This window comes from Meriones unguiculatus (genome assembly GCF_030254825.1).
Source record: "Meriones unguiculatus strain TT.TT164.6M chromosome 13 unlocalized genomic scaffold, Bangor_MerUng_6.1 Chr13_unordered_Scaffold_28, whole genome shotgun sequence".
NCBI classification, from domain to species: domain Eukaryota; kingdom Metazoa; phylum Chordata; class Mammalia; order Rodentia; family Muridae; genus Meriones; species Meriones unguiculatus.
In genome coordinates, this window is record NW_026843644.1 from 4615620 (window position 1) to 4632385 (window position 16766).

At 44.2% G+C, this 16766-nt stretch overlaps 1 protein-coding gene across 3 annotated transcripts; it reads right to left on the reverse strand.

Annotated features, from left to right (window-relative positions):
• Positions 1-1609: 1609 nt before the first annotated feature.
• Positions 1610-16753, reverse strand: LOC132650683 (zinc finger protein 394-like). Of its 3 annotated transcripts, none has more exons than XM_060376025.1 (7): positions 16297-16753; positions 15773-15899; positions 15263-15454; positions 14326-14429; positions 12232-12301; positions 10472-10699; positions 1610-1841 (listed from the first exon to the last, which is right to left on the reverse strand). In XM_060376025.1, exons 1-4 carry the CDS (start codon positions 16642-16644, stop codon positions 14422-14424), a joined length of 675 nt encoding a protein of 224 aa, XP_060232008.1. In that variant the 5' UTR covers positions 16645-16753; the 3' UTR covers positions 1610-1841; positions 10472-10699; positions 12232-12301; positions 14326-14421. The 3 variants fall into 3 exon arrangements, with proteins under 3 accessions (XP_060232008.1, XP_060232006.1, XP_060232007.1); XM_060376023.1 differs by having other exon boundaries at positions 14982-15454; XM_060376024.1 differs by having other exon boundaries at positions 1610-8658; positions 14982-15454.
• Between the last annotated feature and the right edge of the window lie 13 nt (positions 16754-16766).

The following is a 16766-nucleotide window of genomic DNA, read 5'->3' on the forward strand; positions in this document are numbered from 1 at the left end:
ACCTGTAACTTCTAATATTTATTAGAAATAATCTGCAATGAAAATGGAAAAATGACAACCATCTCATAAGCTTGATAATCCTCTTTTCATAATATAAATGATAATCTCAAAACAGTTTTAATTACTGTTCCAATTCAACCAAAAATGAACAGCTTTTCTTTTAAGAAATCAAACATTTTAGTTTTCATTATCCTCAAAAGTGAAAGTGAAATTCACTTGTTTCACAAATACATTTGATAGAAAATGATCAGTATCTTTTTTTTTTTTTAATTTGAAATGAGTTGATTACTATTTTTCAAAATAAAATGAGAATTTCCAATTGTGGACTAAAGTGGAGCTGAGGAGAACTGACGAGAAAGATGGACAGATTGGACATACAGCTGGGCCATTCACTTAGGTTAGGCCTACACTGCTTAGACACTAAGTCACCCTTTTCTAGGGTGGGAGCTTACAGTGAGAGAAAAATGTTGAGGGTTGAGTTTTCTCTCAGAGTTGAGAGACAAATGTATGCATTTGGTTGTCTATAATGTATAGAAGAACTCTCTTCTGCACCTTTAATAATTTTTTTCATAATTTATGAAATGGATCTTCAGGAATATTACTCAATGACTGGAAAATTTACCCCCAAACTGAGAAGACTGTTTTATTGATGTCTGTCCTAAAATCTATTTATATGCTTATGAGAATGCCCCTTAAAATATGTATTTGATGAGGTCAGGACCAATTTTATTCCTTTCAGAATAATATGAAGGCTATGATCATGGCTCCTCAAGATTACATGTGATGTGGTCCTAGAAAACACCTCCATGCTCATATGTAACAATGCAAATATATATATATATATTCAATCACAGCAGTCCTTAGCATCTGCAGGATCACCAAGCAGGACCTACTTGGTTCTAGCAGTTCCTCTGATGAGTGCAGGAATAGTGTCTGGTTCTCATCTCTTCACACTAATTTGGAAATTATAATTTCAGAGGCTTATATATATCATCCCCTTTGAGCAAACAATGTAAGTTATTTTACCTTTCATATTTTAAATAGTGTCAGAAAAATTTTAGTGTAGTCCACAAACTTCCAATACTTGTAAGTTAGCTTCAAAATAACTGTAATTGCTGACATGTGCTACTACATCTCTCTCCTTTTCAAGATTGTTACTATTCTTTCCTCAATTCAAACAGCAGAATCACACTTTAAATAATTCATTTTTTATAATATGACTAAAACATTTGTGATGACAAAGTGAAAATGTGTACAGAAGAGAGTCCACTAAGCTTCAACCCTACTTCAAAAGTCTGCACCACTGTGAAATTTTGAGAGTAAGAGAAATACCCCTCCCATAGGAAGAGCGGACCAATTGGCTATCTAATATCAAATGGACAGTCCTGAAAACACATATACAATTAACATTATACTGAATGAGCTGATTATATTTATATAGTTAGGAATATCCACACACATATATGTACCTTAATATACATATACTTCTGTAACAATAATTAATTAAAAAAGAAGCTATGATTTTAAAAGAGACCAAGTAAGGGAACATGAGAAGATGTGTAATAAGAAATAAAATGGGGAAATAATGAAGTAATTATAAAGCAATACATAAATCAAAACTATTTTATTTTTGTACAGTAAAGCCTAATCAAAGTGGCAGGCATGAGGGACATACTCAAAGGTTATTAGACACAACCAAAATATCATCAAACAAGGAGAGATGTTTTTTTCTTGTTCTGTCTCAGGAGCCTTGGCATAGCGAGGTTCAGTACATTCCATTGGTGGTGAACTCCTCACAGGCTTCCATGTAGTTTATGGATTCTCCTAGGACAGGTCTCGACCTAACAGAACAGGTATTCAGTGGATAATTACAAGACTGATATCCATACTAAATTTCAAAGGGTGCACAGTTTTAAAACACAGGCTCAATTCCCAAAGCACGATTCTGTTGAGCTATAAGCATATTTAAAATGAAATAGGAAGAGGACACTTAGGAAGAGAAGTATTGGGAAGAGATTGGAGAAATAGGCTTTTTTTTTCCAGAAGTGATCAACTTGAGAGTCATGAGAAGACTCAAGTTTGAAGAAGTGTAGCTGGTAGGATATAGATCAGTGTTTAACACTTTAATACAGTTACTCATGTCATAGGATACAACCATAAAATTATTTTATGGTTATTATGCTTTATTATTATAAAATTATTTCATTGCTACTTTATAACTGTAATTTTGTTACTGTTATGAATTCTAATATAAGTCTCTGATAGGAAGATATCAAATATAGCATCTCCAAAGGTGAGAACCACTTGCCCAGAGTGAGGAAGGGGGTGAAGTAATTGTATTTCAACTAAAATCATTTTTTAATTTGAGTAATAAAGACTATCCATTATTAATAAAGTTTGCCAATATTATTCATGGTTTAAAAATTAAAGCAGGAAGCACATTGCAAAGCATCATATTGGAGAGAAAAAGAAATACTAGAGTAATTCACAAAAAGGACATATTGATGCCAAACGTTAAATGAAGGCCAAAGTAGGTGACTCCTAAAAATTGGCCATTGTAGTAGCAACATGGATATCATTGTTCACCCTAATGCAATATGTGTGCAATAAGAGGCAAAATAATTGGTGCAAAACATGGTGAAATGTATATTTATCCCCATTTATTAATTCCTAATACTTTTAACCTATCAAAGTTCCACCTGAAAAAGGCAATATGGAGATGTCATTAATCCTGTGAACCTTAGGGCCTAACAGATGTAAAAATCATAGGTTTTCAAAGGGAATATGCTTTACTGAGATAGAAAGCTTCATGCACAAGAAAGTCAGACAGCATTGATGTCTACAGAGGAGGATACTTGCTTATTAGTATATAGTAAAGGCTAAAGACACGTAGAATTGTGACTGAAACAACCTGGAAGATACTCGGTAAATCTCATGATCAAATATGTAGTATACAAGACACAAGATAATCATGAACAGATCATTTAAAATTAGAATGCCTATTTCTTTAAATGATTGAATTTTGTTGATAGTAAACTGTACCTTCTGTAAACTGTGTAGTTTAATATGTATAATTTTACAGTATTAAATGAGATAGCAAAACTCTACCAAACTGTAAAGTACTTTATAAAGATTTTCTACTCAATACTTCTTCTTTCAAATGGCTGAAACATTGGAATGCAGGAAAAAATACTGATACTAAACAATATTCATAAAGAATTTGTGATACAGTTCTTAAATAGCAAAAGAAGTCATTTTCCTTGCCTCTGGCAAAAGGGACATATGGCACTCCATTGACCTGTGATATCAGGATATCAGCACCAATGCTGGCCTGCAGGTCAAGTGAAGGGGAAACAAAAGTACTTCTTACACATCTCAGAACCCACACCTGTATTCCTGTCATTCCCAAACAAGCCTAACTCCTCCTGCACTCTTCTAACTCCCAAAATATTCTAGTGTAATTATCCCTTTATGAAGGCAGTTTCTTTACTTGTCTGAGCTATCTCCACCTTTCTGTCTTAATATTGTTTCTTTTCTCCTAGCCAGTTTGGTCACATGAAATATGTTTTTCTCCCCTCTCGTATGAACTTTTCTAGAATCCTCTGAAAATTTTTAATCTTTTATCCATAATAAAAGTCTTTCCTGTAATCATCTAAGATTTGGTGTTTTTTCCTGTTATCCAGATCATATAATTGAACATTTAAAATATATCTGTACTTAAGTGACTATTACGCTGCTAAAAACAAGGAATGTATACAGAGATCCCATAGCTTTGAGTTAGAAAACACTTAATGAAATGAATGAAAGTGTCAAAGAAAGACAGCAGTCAATGGTTTTCAATATGCACATAAATGAAAGGTATGTAATGTAAAGGTACGTTAAAAGTAGTACTAATTCAGTTTTATGATAACAGAATTGAAAGTAAATGAGCACGTTTGGAAAACAGTTGTCTAATCTGAATCTATATCAAAATATTGAGATTTAGGTTTGAAAGAACACAAAATATGTTAGAAACAATAAAAGTCTGTTGAAAACCAGAGAGTTTTCAGATTTTAAGGTTGAAATCTGACGCAAATTTAAAACAAATCCTTGTAGTCAGGATGAGTACCAAAATTAGATGCTACAGAGAATAGTCCTCACTCATAACTTGGTCAAATATACAAACACCTTTTTTCTTTATAGCTCAGAGCATACTTCAGGTATTTTTTTCTTTCTTTTGGGGAATGGTACTAAATTGTAGTATGAGTATTTTTTCATGAATCTGGGTTTACATAATCTGAATGAATCAAGACATGCTTCTTGAAACCATTAGTGTACCATGAAAACCATAATAGTCATTTAAAAATACCTTTACAGTGGAGCCTAGAATGGAGAATCTTTCACTGGGCACAAATTAAGCTTTTCTCTCATGGCACCAAACAAAAACTGCTACAGCAGTTTGTAGACAAACTACTGAAGAGCACACATTCTGTAGTAGTCAGAGGGAGAAACCACTGTGATGTCAACATTCCAAGGCTCAGGCCATAACTGACAAAGTGACACATGCATTTCACTTTTTTCAAACTGTTGACTTTATAAAACAGTGATTTTGAACAATTCTTGAACAATATGTGTTTGGAATAACATTTTCACAACCATATATGTGTGTATGTTTGTGTAAAAGATATATGTATAGATGACCGATAGGTGATTGATGTTAGACAGGATAGATACCTGTAAGATGTGTTCCAAAATAGGAGGAATACCTTTATAAAACATCATGATAGACTAGGATCAAATAGAAGGGGAAGAGGACCTTCCCTATCAGTGCATTAGGGGAGGGGCATAGCAGGAGAGGAGGGTGAGATTGGGAGATGAGGGAGGGGGCCATAACCGCAATGTAATTTGAATAAATTGTAATAAACGTTAATAATAACAGCAATATTAAAAAGAGAGTATGTATAAAAAATCATGACATTTATATTCATCTCCAAAGATTATTAATTCCTAATTCTTTTGACCTGCTAAAGGCCCATGTGAAAAAAGGCTTCATGCAAAATCATTAAGACTGTGAACCTTGGAGTCTAAGAAATGCAAAAATCATAGCATACTTCAAAGATGAATATGCTTTACTAAGATACAGTCAGAAAGCTTCATGCACAGAGAAGTTAGAACGTTTTAAAGATTGGAGAGAAGTGCACATGCTTATTAGTGTATAGTAAATTTTATATATTAATCCTAGACACACAAAGAATTGTGACTGAAACAAGGGAGATACTCTGTAAGTTTCCTAATAAAGAAATGTAGTATACCTTGGACATAAAATAATCACAGACAAATCGTTCAAAATTAGAATGCCTGTGTTTAAAATGATTGTATTTGGTGATAGGAATAATTTTTGAAGTGTGTAATTTCATTAATATGTGTAATTATACATTTCTAATTAAGACAGAAAAACTCTACCAAACTATAAAGTTCTTCATAAAGATATTCTGCTGAATAAATGATTTTTAAAATGTGATACATGAGTATGGGAAATAAAAACACATTAGAAGGACATCTATATAGTGGCATGCTGTAACTAAACCCATTATTTTTAAAATAGTAGTGAAATAGTCCAGCAAATTAGCCATTCTCCTTGCTCTGACAAAAGGGTCATATGGCTTTCTATTGACCTATGACTCCTATCAAGATATCAACACCCATGGTGGTCTCCAGGTTCCTTGAAGGGGATGTAAATGGACTTTTTATACATCTCAAAACAACCATCTAGATTCCTATACTTTCCCAAACAGCCTCAACTCTTTCTGCACTATCCTAATTTCCTAAATAGTCTAGAAATATCCTGATTTTTTTACACTAATTAATTTATTTATAAATTTCACATCTTCATTCCAGGCCCCGGCCCTTCTCTCCTCACAATCCCACATCATTCTCCCCTCCCTCATTCCCTCTTTCTCTTCAGAGAGGGTCACTCTGTGTACCAACCCACCCTGACACATAACATGAGGTAGGACTAAGAGCTTCCTCTCTCACTAAGGACAGGCAAGACAGCCCTGCTAGGGGAAAAGGAACTAAAAGGCTAGCAACAGAGTCAGAGACAGCCCTCAGTCCAATTGTTCGGGGACCCACATGTTGACCAAGATACACATCTGCTACATATGTGTAGGTGGACCTAGGTCCAGCCTGTGCATTTATGAAAGCATAGTTTGTCTCTGTCTAAGCTATCTCTACTTTTCTCCTAATATTCTCCATTCTCTTCTAGACAGTCTTGGTCATATCACGTCTGCTTCTTTTTTTCTTTGCTCTGAACTCTTCCAGGTACCTCTGAACATCATCTTTCCTCTCTGACCCATAATAAAATTATTCCCTGTAATAACAGAGTGGCTACTATTTTACTGGTTTGTATACTGCTCCTGTTCATAAAGTTGGAATATTTAAGGTATATATTTTATTAAGTGAATATTACCATGCCTAAGTCATTTTATTTCATTCAAGAAATATGTACTGACACGCCATAGTTTTTACTTGGGAAGGATTAAAGATCCCTGTGAATTGAACAGTCAAAGAGAGACATCAGCCAAGGCTGTCATCAAATGCATCTGGCAATAATGTAAAGGTATTTTATAAAATATTGCCAATGCAGTTTCATAATAAAATTGAAATTAAATGAGTAAGTCTGGAAAGTCATTCCTATCTAGCAGAATCAGTGTTCACATATTGAGAAATATATGTTTGAAACCAGAAAGTTGTTGAATTTGGGGCTGAAATTTAAGCAGTTTCCAACAAAACTTTGTTGGCATAGTGGGTAATACAACTAGATGAAAGAGAAAATAATCTCTCATATCTTGGGCATATAGTTTTGAAGATACATAGCTATCATTCTCGTGTATAATAACTCAAAGCATACCTCTCTGTCATGATAACTTTGTTTCTTTGGGGGAATGGTACTGATTATTGCTAACAGAGTAGCTTTTCATGAGAAAACTGTTAAGAATTAGGTCACAGGTTCTAGAGAACTCAAGACAGAACACTTCCTGAAACCATTAGTCTAGCATGAAAATCATAATGAGCATTTTAAAATACCTTTACATTGGAGCCTGGAATAGAGAACCTTTCAGTGGGCAAAAAATTATCCTTTTCTTTCCTGGCACTAACCAAAATGGCTACAGCAGTTTGTAGACAAACCACTGAAGTATAAACATTCTGTAGTAGTCAGGGGGAGAAACCACTGTGATATCAACATTCTAAGGCTCAAGCCATAACTGACAAAGGGACACATGCATTTCAAATTTTGACTTTAAGACATTGATTTTAAAAAAAAAATTTTGAACCACGTGTTTCGAAGAAATAACATATTCAAAACTGTGTGTGTATGTGTGTGTAATAGATATATGATATAGACGATAGAGGATAGATGTTAGATGGAAGGATAGATAACTGTAATGATATCAGTGTAACAATAGGAGGAATACTTATACAGGGTCAAATAAGAGGAATACTTGTATAGGTTCAAAAAAAAAGGGGAGAACTAGGGTAGGGGTGTAAGGCGAGAAGAGGGAAGGAGGGTGGGATTGGGAAGAGATGAGAGAGGGGGCCACAGCCACAATATAATTTGAATAAATTGAAATAAATGAAAATAATAATAATATTTAAAAGACAGTAATATAAAAATATCATGAAATTTATATTCATCTCCAAAGATTATCAGTTCCTAATTTTTTAACCTGTTAAAGGCCCAGGTGAAAAAAGGCAGCATGCAGAATCATTAAAACTGTGAACTGTGGTGTCTAACACATGCAAAAATCATAGAATACTTTAAAGGTGAATGTGCTTTACTGAGACATGGTCAGAAAGCTTCATGCACGAAGAAGTCAGAAAGCTTGGAAGAGTGGAGAGGAGTACACATGCTTACTAGTATACAGTAAATTTTATATATTAATCCTAGATACACAAAGAATTGTAACTGAAACATGGGAGATGCTCTGTACATTAATTAATAAAATATGTATTATACTTCGGACATATAATCATGGACAAATCATTCAAAATTAGAATTACCTGTGTTTATGGTGATTGTATTTGATGATAGTAATAATTTTTGACTTCTGCAAAGTGTGTAATTTCATTAATACATGTAATTATACAGTTTTCATTAAGATAGAAAAATTCTACCAGACTGTTAGGTTCTTCCTAAAGATATTCTGCCGAATAATTATGATTTTAAAAATATGACACATTTGAGTATGGGAAATAAAAACACATCATAAGGAAATCTCTAAAGTGGCATGTGATAACTAAACCCATTACTTTTTAAAAGGACATAATAGGTGGGAATAGTTTAATCAGGCTCTCCTGATTACACTATTTAATTTAAATAATTTAAAAAACAAGTTTAAACTTCTTAGGTCCCATGAAGTGCAATTATCCAAAAATGTCAGTCCTGGACCTGCTCAACATGCAGTATCAAAGGAATTCTGGGGATTAGAAACAAACAAAAACAAAAACAGACAAACAAATAAACACACATACCAAAAACAGTATTCATCCAGAATTAGTGAAATAGTCCTTGTCCAGCAAAATAACCATTTTTCTTGCTGTGACAAAAGGAACATACTGCTCTCTACTGACCTGTGGCTCCTATCAGGATATTAACACCCATGGTGGCTTCCAGGTTGCCTGAAGGGGGAGTAAATGTACTCCTTATACACCTCAAAACACCCATCTAGATTCTGGTGCCTTCCCAAACAGCCTCATCTCTTTCTGCACTATCACAATTTTCTAAATATTCTAGAAATTACCCTTTCTTTCCACCAATTAATTAATTTCATATCTTCATCACAGGCCCCCATCCCTTCTCTCCTCACAGTCCCACCATTATTATTCCCTCTCCCATGACCTCATTCTTTTCAGAGAGGTTTACTATGTGTACCAACCCACCCTGACATATCACATGAGGCAGGACTAAGAGCATGCTCTCTCAATAAGGACAGGCAAGATAGCCCGGCTAGGGGAAAGGGAACTAAGGGCAAATAACAGAGTCACTGAAAGCTCTCAGTCCAATTGTTAGGGGACCCACATGTTGACCAAGCTGCACATCCGCTACATAAGTGAAGGGGGACCTAGGTCCATCCTGTGCATTGATGAAAGCCTACTTTGTCTCTGTCTAAGCTACCTGTACTTTTCTCCTAATATTCTTTATTTTCTTTGAGACAGTCTTGGTCATATCAAGTCTACTTCTTTTTCTCTCTCATCTAAACTCTTCCAGGTGCCTCTGAATATTTTTCCTCTCTCATCCATAATAAAATTACTCACTGCAATAATAGACCAGCTGCTATTTTGCTGGTTTCTCTGCTGTCCCTGCTCATACAGTTTGAATATTTAAAGTATGTATTTTATTAAGTGAATGTTACTATGTCCAAGACATGTTACTTCGTTTAGGGAGCCCCGGTCCTAGTGCAGGTGGCTCCTCCTCACATGCTGCGGAGGCCCTGGATGGATGACTCTAGGGTCTGGAGAAAGCAGAGCTCTGTCAGCCCTGGAGACCTTGGCTCTCTGCCACACTGCTGTACTCCCCGGCCTCAGGGCATGGAATCTCCTTCCCCAAGAGCTCAATCACCTCCATCTGCATAGCCTTCCTCCTTCCCTCCCTCCCACTTCTTCTTCCCCTCACTGCATGGCCCTGCCTGGCCTGGAACTCTGTATACCAGGCTGCCTCCAACTCCATGGAGACCAATCCTCATCTGGAATTAAAGACATGTGTCCCTAAGTCTGGACCTTTATTTCAGGATTTATTTATGTCATTTTGTTTTTTTGAGACAGGGTCTCTCTACGCAGCCCTGGCTGTTCTGGACTTGCTCTGTAGACCAGGCTGGCCTTGAACTCACGGAGATGCCCCTTCCTCCGCCTCCCTGAGTACTGGGGTCACAGGCATGCTACACCACCCAGCTAATTTATGTATGCATGTACGCATGTATGTACACATGTATGTATGCATATACGTATGTATGTATTTTTTGACACACCACATGTGTGCCTGGTGTCTATGGAAGGTGGAAGAGCATCAGATTCCATGGACCTGGTTGTGAGCTGACAAAGGGGGTGACTGGAACCAAATCCTGAGGCCCAGGCGAGTGCTCTTTAACTGCTGAGCCATCACTCCAGGCCCTATACTACTTTTTGTATTATCACACTTGTTGCATGTGCATGTGTGCATGTGTGTGCATGCATGTTCTATCGTCTCAGCTCACTGCATTGTTTTTTGGTGTGTGTGGGGGTAAGGTTCTATCATCTAGCTCAGGCTGGCACCAAGCTCAGAGTAATCCCTCTGCTTCAGCCTCCCAAGCCTGGCCATTCCAGGACTGAGTCCAAGGCCAACTGTGTAAACTGTGAAATTGTGTCTGTGCACAGCTGTGCTGTGTGGGCTGCTGGCTTCAACACGGCACCAACCTTTCCTGAGGATGAGGGTGGCTCGGAGCCAACGTCCACCCACCTGCTGGGGGCTGTGCTCCCCTTAGGGACTCCAATGCCAGCTCTTCAGCAGACACTGCGGCAGGGTGGCTCAGTGGATAGTGCGTGCATGGCCCGGTCTGCACCCCAGCACTGCCGACCACCACTGGAGAGACATATCTTGAAATCCCAGATCTTCATGGCCCCGTCGATGCCAGTGGTGCAGAATTTTCGACAGTCTTGCTGGTCTACCTTGTAAATTGACACATGGCTAAAAGAAGAGTGAGACCATGATGTATGTGGAGGGAGTGAGGCCATTCCCCCAAGCCCCACACCGACGGATAGCTGGGGGTGCACTAGGCTCCAGATCCCTCAGGGCTACATGACGAGACCCTGTCCTAGAGTGGGAGGGCTCATCACTCACCCGGGATGTGGTCCAGCAGGTAAGCCCAAGACTACATCAGGCCTTGGCCAGGTCCCCAGAGCCATACACTGGGTACTGGTGTTTGCATAGAGCCCTACCCATCTGAAGGTGGAGGCAGGAAGGTTACAAGTTCAAGGTCAGGGGGCTACAGGGATGGCTCAGCGGTTGAGAGTGCTGGCTACTCTTCCAGAGGTCTTGAAAGAGTCCCAGGACTCACATGGTGGTTCACAGCCATCTGGTGTCAGAGGAGGAGAGTGAAAAGGAGGGAGAGAGAGAGATAGGGAGGGAAAGAGACGGAGAGAGAGAGGAAGGGAGAGAGAACGGGAGAGAGGGAGAGAGGAATAAGAGAGAGGGAGAGAACGGGAGAAAAGAGAGGGACAGAGAGAAAGGGAGAAAGGAGAGAGGCAGAGAGAGGAAGGGAGAGTGAGAGAAAGGGAGAGAGAGAGGAGGGAAAAGGAGGGGGAAGGAGATGAAGGTAGAGGGAGAGAGAAAGGGAATGGAGAAGTAAGGAAAAGGGGAGGGAGAGGGATACAGGAGAGAGGAGAGTGAGGAAGGGGGAAGGAGAGGGAGGGGAAGGCAGCAGGGAGGAAGACAGGGAGGGAAGGAGGAAAGGCCACAGCCTCAGCATGGGGCTGGTAGGGACAGAACAGGGCTCAGCAGATGCGGACACAAAGAACTACTTTCTCCTTCCAAGCTCAAAAGTGACCGGAGCATGGCTGAAGCCAACCAGTCCTCAACAAGGCCTCTGAGAGCAGCCTGCTTGGGCGGCCAGAGCCTTCCTGGGTTTTGAAATCGGCCTTCAGGAGTTCCAGGTTCCATCCCAATCCACAACCCCAAAGGAAACAAACAAATAGGGAGACTTCTTATAGAGCCTTCACCCCAAGATGCCTGCAGAGCTGGGCAGACAAGGGACACCAGGGTGAGCCAACTTCACCCTGCAGAGCTTTCAGAGACAGCCTCCTCCTCCTCCTCAGATGCCAGCTTGGCTGGACTCGAGCGTTGAGGCAACAGCACAGCCCGTGAGAAGGGCCTTTACACACTCACTATCATTTCAGGTTGTTATTAGTTCATTATGCTGTGTGTTTGGTACACAGGTCAGCGGACGACTGTGAGAATCTGTTCTCTCCCTTCTCTGTGTGGGCTCTGGGCAGCACATGCACCTTGTTTGACTGCCACAGCCAAGTGGCACCATGCAAGTAGGTACACTGTGTGCGGGGAACTGTGTACAGGGGAGGGTGTGAGGGGCACATCCCGGGACTGGCACAGGCAGGTGGCACCCAGCTAGGGTGCCCACTGTGGGAAAGTGTGTGCGGGGGAGGGTGTGTGAGGCAAGTCCTGGGCCCAGCACAGGAGGCATCCCAGGAGGGGCACACACTCACCTCGGCCACGATGCTCTTCTCTGAGGACAAACTGAGCAGTGGTAGAAATTCTGTCTTCAGAGTCGACACACTGCACAGGGGAAACACGCATCACACATGGTTCTCCTCCTTTGTGAAGTGCACACTGAGGACCAAACTCGGGCAGTGCCACCTTCACATGAGGGTCCTACCCTGCAGACCAGAATGGCCTCGAACGCATGATCCCTTTGCCTCGGCTCCCTGGATGATGGGACTGTGGGCCTGCGCCACCGTGTCTGGCTTGTAAGAGTGTATTCATGTGAAAGGGTGAAAGCTTGACACCAAGATCTCTGACATGACCTACGAGGTCGGCTCTTTGACTTCCCCCACCACCACCCGAGAGAGGAGCAGTCTTGCCAGGCCACAGAGGAGGACATTATAGCCAGTCCTGATGAGACCTGATAGACTAGGGTTATATGGAAGGGGGGGACTTCCCCTAGCAGTAGACTGGGGGAGGAGCAGGGAGGAGAGGAGGGAGGAAGGGATGATGGGGAGGGAGGGATGACAGAAAGGGAGGGTGGCAGGGATGATGAGGAGGGAGGAAGGGATGATATGGAGGGAGGGATGACAGGAAGGGAGGATGGCAGGGATGATGAGGAGGGAGGAAGGGATGATGTGGAGGGAGGGAGAGATGTGGGGAGGGAAGGAGGGATGATGCAGGAAAGAAGGAGGGTTGGTGGGGAGAAAGGGAGGAATGACAGGGAGGAAGAGATGATGGGAGGAATGACAGGGGGAGGGAGGGAGCTACAGCTGGGCTACAAATAAACTATAATTAATACAAAAAACAGAAATTTAATTTAACAAACAAAACAAAATGCAAACAACCAAAAAACAAAATAAAAGCTTGACACCAGCAAAGCTGTCGCAGAGCACAGTTCTGCCATGGTGACCCTTTCACAAGAGAACTAGTAGAGTCAGCACGGGGAGGACGACGTCTGAACTGTCCACGCCACTGCATCCTCACAGGGTGGCCAGGAGGAGGCCATAACCCAGGCACATTCCTAGGCTGGCCGGGGGGGGGGGGGCGAAGGGGGTGGGGGAGGGGGGGCAAGTGCCAAGCCGCCTGAAAGCGGACTCTGGGCTTCTTCCCTTGCCACCGAGCCACCTTCACCACAGTCTGGTGACAAAGCACCATTCAGACTCTTCCCGAAGACCTGGGGTGGCACGAAGGCAGGAGAAAGATGGCCCCTGTCCTGTTTGGGGTGGTGTCAGGGGAAGGAGCTGAGGGCGTGCATGTGCCGGGTGGTGGCAGCAACTTCAGCTCTGGTTTCCTGGGACAAAGACCGGGCTGGTCTTGAACTTCTGAGCCTCCTGCGCCACCACACTTCCCATCTCCCTGGGGGCTGGTGGGGACCACAGATGTGAGAGACATTCAGGCATCTGTGGAGCCATCTTCCCAGCTCCCAGCCATCATCTTCATGAGGGTGGCTGGGACCAGGCCTGCTGTCTACAGGTGCTTCTTGAAGGGCAGGTGTGGGTTACTGACCCCCAGTGAGACCCAGCTGCTCTATCCTGGGAGCTGTATACACTCCCCCTAGCTACAGTGCTCTAGGTTACTGTGTCGAGAGTGACTGTGGCCAACTGTATACACTTCCTCCAGCTGCCAAGGAGAGCGTGTCCAGATCGGTAGCTGTCCACCCTTCCCCTCGCTGCCGTGTAGGGCCAGCATGTACAGATCGCTAACTGTACCCCCCAACCCTCCCCCCAGCCAGGAGAGGACTCACTGAACACTCTTGGAGGTGTTGGCCACAGACACTGTGCTGTCGTGGCTGACCCAGGCCAGGCGGCTCCCGATGGCCGAGCAGCTAACGCTGTGCACCCAGCCACCAGCACAGCTGCTGCAGTGCTGGGTTTACAGGCGTGCAGCACCTACCGGGCTTCTGCAGTGCTGGGGGAAGGTAACCAGCTCAGCAAGTTCTCTAGCTGCTGAGCCACATCCCAGCCCCAGCTCCTTTTCTAGACAAAGAAGCTCTCTTTATCACCAAGCTGCTCACAAGGTACTGTACTTTGCAAATAAAGGAGCCCAATGGGTACCTTGTCAGTGCTGAGCAACAGGCAGTGCCCATTTATCCTCACCTGGATTTGAAGTCACATGATGCTACAGCCAGCAAAATGTTGTTGGGGTGCCAGCCCAAGCTGAGGACTGTGGAATGGGCTTCTTAATGTGCTTGCTCACCCACCTGAGGAAGGAAAAAAACCTAGTTTACACTGTCTTCACAGATAAAAACAGCGGCATTTTCCAAGCCGCCCCATAAACCCCCTCCAAATAAAACTGATCTATATGTTTATAAAAACCATTTCAATTCTGAAATCCACAGACAATGTTAGCTACATTTATGGAGTAGTTTCATGGGCTCCCTACAGTGCACAGCTGCTCCTGCTGAAGGCTGGCTTGCTCTCTGTCAGGGAAGAGCTTCCTACACAGAGTTCAGGCTGCCTCCGACTTCCTGTGAACCCCACACTGGTCTCAAAATAAAGCTAGAATCACAGGCCTGTGCACCACACTGGCCCGAGGGGCTGACATACAGCTCACGTCCAGGGACTACATGTCCGACCACAGTAAGGTCCAGTCCACCTATGATCTCTCAGCGAACACATACAGTCAACTGCTCCAAGGCAGTCAGGAGAAAATGCTTCCTACATGAATTAAGAAGAGTTGGGGGCTGGGAAGAAAAGGATGGAGAGGAAGAGATGAAGTAGGAAGGAAGGGAAGTGAGATTAGCATGGCTCACCAGTCCTTTTCAGACTCAAAGTAGCAGACGGAGGAGATGAGCTGGGCTCCACTCCCCACAGCAAACTCGTTCTCCAGTGGGGACTACTTCACAAAAGTGGTAAAGTTGATCCTGAGCAAGGGCAAGGGCGGTGACAACCTCCTCAAAGTTGTCACTTCTCCAAAGCCCCTCCTCCTTGGCCCCACAGGGGACCTGTGAGATGGCTGTGCACCCCGGCTCTCCACTTCTCCAAAGCTCTTCCTCGTTGACCCCACAGGGGACGTGCATGGTAGCTGTGGTACCTTGGCTCTCCTGGAGAACCCTGGGGGTGTGGCGGTGGCAGGACAGCATCTTTAGGTAGTTTCTCTTCCCTGTTGAGGTCCGTCCTTGGGGGCGCGCCTTGTACCAGGCCTGCGCAGGCTTGACCTCCTTCTTGCAGTCCTTCTCCTGCTTTGGGATCAGGATGGGGTTCCAGGCAGCTTGGTTCTCCAGGCCTGAAATGCGAGAATGTGAGCAGAGAGAGAACGGGCCCAGCCCGGGACTCCAATGTCAGTGTCAGGACCCGTGGTCTCGGTTGGGTTGGGGGGGGGGAGGTGTCAATCTATAAGAACTATTCCCCTGGGCGCTTGTGGAGAGGGAGGTGTGTGTGGGGGGTGGGAACTGGGGGATTCTGGGAAGAAGAGGAGTTCCAGAGGCAGGAGGACAGGAACTGGGGCATTCTGGGAAGGGTGTTTCATCACAGCATCCGGGAGGAGACCCTGGCTCACTAGAGTCATGCGGACCACAGGGCATCAGAGAGGAGCCTCACTCACCGGGCAAGGCCGTGCTCCCATAGTCCTCAGTGCTCTCTTTGCACAAGCCATTCTGGGGGGCCGCGGCCAGCTGCTGCCACTCTCCCCGGGTCGGTGATCCAGCCTTGGCCTTGAAAGTCGGGGTGCCCTGGAGGTGTGCAAGACCTCAGTTAGTGCTCGCTTTCTCTGCTGAGAGCGAGGAGCTGGTGAGCCGAGTAGCAGGGTAACAAAGCGACCCACGTCACCTCGACTGGACTCAGGGACCCCTGAAACGCGACTTCGGGGCTAGCTTGAGCTAGCCAGCATCTCCAGACAGCTTTGACTGGGCTGAATGTGCGGAAGGGAGACAAGGGGAGCGCCAGTGTCCACCTCCTCCTCACTGCTAATCAGGGAACAAGGGGACCAGCTACAACCCTGCTGCACCTTCTTGGGCCTAGACTGTGGATCTTGTTCAACCCCAAAGTGCGCCCTTCCCTCTCGGAGCTCTTGACACAGCGGTGGGAAGACTCATTCGCCTGCGGTCTCGGGGTTTGGGGGGTCCTCACCTGCGGGGAGGCCGGGTGCAGGGCGCGCGCCCAGGCCCCTGCCTCCTCCCCGCTCTCGGGGGGCAGGTGGCGCACGGGGTCCTGCAGCCGGCGCGCGAGGAGGCTGAGGAACTGCTCGAGGACCAGCAGCTCCAGCATCCGCTCCTCGGAGCGCCGCTCGGGCCGCAGCCAGCGGCGGCACAGCTCCCGCCGGCGGCTCAGCGCCTCCTCCGGGCCGGACACGTCCCCGGAGCGCAGCCGCCAGAAGCGTCTCCGGGAGGTTTCGGGGTCTCGCCCGTCCCCGGGATCCTTCTCTTCCTCCTCCGCTTCTGCTTTCAACGCCAACACGACCGCGCAGGCCACCGCCATCGCAGCCTCCGGGGCCACGAGACCCCGATGAGATTCCCGGAAAGCGGGGCGTGCGGCCACCGTTTCCCCCAAAACACCGCCACGACAGCTCACGACCCCGGCGAGCGCGCCAGCGGGAGAGA

Bases quoted from the DNA above. Each gene is read 5' to 3' on its own strand.
- LOC132650683 (XM_060376023.1), bottom strand. From the start codon at position 16,644: ATGGCGGTGGCCTGCGCGGTCGTGTTGGCGTTGAAAGCAGAAGCGGAG. The intron at 15,900-16,296 runs GTGAGGACCCCC...GCACACCTCCAG, and splicing joins TGCACCCGGCCTCCCCGCAG to GGCACCCCGACTTTCAAGGC. The intron at 15,455-15,772 runs GTGAGTGAGGCT...CTCGCATTTCAG, and splicing joins TGGGAGCACGGCCTTGCCCG to GCCTGGAGAACCAAGCTGCC.